Source organism: Psammomys obesus, unplaced genomic scaffold, assembly GCF_907164565.1.
Source record: "Psammomys obesus unplaced genomic scaffold, mPsaObe1.curated_primary_1811, whole genome shotgun sequence".
Taxonomy (NCBI): Eukaryota; Metazoa; Chordata; class Mammalia; order Rodentia; family Muridae; genus Psammomys; species Psammomys obesus.
The window spans coordinates 1-1,199 of NW_026588629.1; the positions used below are offsets into that span (position 1 = coordinate 1).

The 1,199-nt window shown below is 43.2% G+C and overlaps 1 protein-coding gene across 1 annotated transcript; it reads right to left on the reverse strand.

Moving 5' to 3' along the window:
* Positions 1-25: 25 nt before the first annotated feature.
* Positions 26-712, reverse strand: LOC129674395 (ribosomal biogenesis protein LAS1L-like). The gene has a single exon (XM_055604356.1). The coding sequence runs from the start codon at positions 637-639 to the stop codon at positions 70-72; it is 570 nt and encodes a 189-aa protein (XP_055460331.1). The 5' UTR covers positions 640-712; the 3' UTR covers positions 26-69.
* Positions 713-1,199: the final 487 nt, after the last annotated feature.

Sequence of the window (1,199 nt, forward strand, 5' to 3'; positions counted from 1 at the left end):
TTGTGACATTCCATCTTAAGAGAAGTGGAGGAAGAGACAGAGGGAGACAGAAAGTAGAGGAGTGGCCAATCAAGAATGGAGGGAATCAATTTCAGAAGAAAATAAAAGTGGGTTTAAGGGCCACTTACCAGAGCTTACTTGCCATGCTGAACCCTTCAAAGCTTCTTTTGTCTCAGAAATGATCCTAGTATTCTCAAAAATACTGGATCCCTGTGTGAAAGAGAAACCCCCCATCTCCATTCTGTCATCATCATTATCATCATCATCATCCCCTTCTTCCTCTTCTTCCAAGTCATCACTTTCCTCTATATCCTCATCCATCTGATCTTGAAAGACGTTTATCTCCTCGTCCTCATCCTCTTCCTGCTCCTCCTCCTGCTCCTCCTCCTTCTCCTTTTCCTCCCCTTCCTTGACAGTCTTAGGGCTGCTTTGCTCCTTCTGTTGAATATTTTCTTCAGACTCACAATTGGCACTTGATTGGTGTAGGTTCTGATGTAAGGTGTCCAGTGTGTATGGACTTTTCTCATTGGAGGAAGAACCTCCGCTTGCCTTTGTTGACACATCTTTTTCATTCTGAATATAAATGGAACAGGCCCGCAGTAGCTTGTCCTGCTCACCATCTGGCAAAATCTTTCCCATGGCTTTGAAGACTCTAAACAAACGGAGGGATGGAGTAGGAAAATGTTAATGTTTCAAAGCCCAACACTCTGAGGTTTGAACTTGTTCTCTGGTTTTCACCCCTGCCTCTGAAAAGCAGTACAACAGAGCAGAGAGAATGCAAAAGCCAAAAGGACCTAGTATGCTGAACCAGCTCTCTGGTACATCTCCAGTCTTTACTTCTATTTTTGTTAGAATGAAAACAATAAAAAATCTAATTTCTAGAGTTCTTGGGAGGAAGAAAGAAAGCTCACAGAGAATGACAGGCAGAGTGCCTGGAGCACAGTGGCAGGCAATAAAAGATAGCTACAAGTCTGTATTGAAACACTACATAAATATACAAAGTAGCCAACTGACATGCAGGGCTGGAAAGCAGAATGGGAGAATCTAGTCTCTTATGGCCTTAATTGAGGAATCTGTCCTGAGGGCCAAGAATATAGTGGGCAGTGGGCTGGCTTCTTCACATGGAAAACAATGTGTGATTCCTTATGAAAGCAGCTACAGCCAAGCCTGAAAGGGAGGGAAAGAAAGAAAACAAAAGC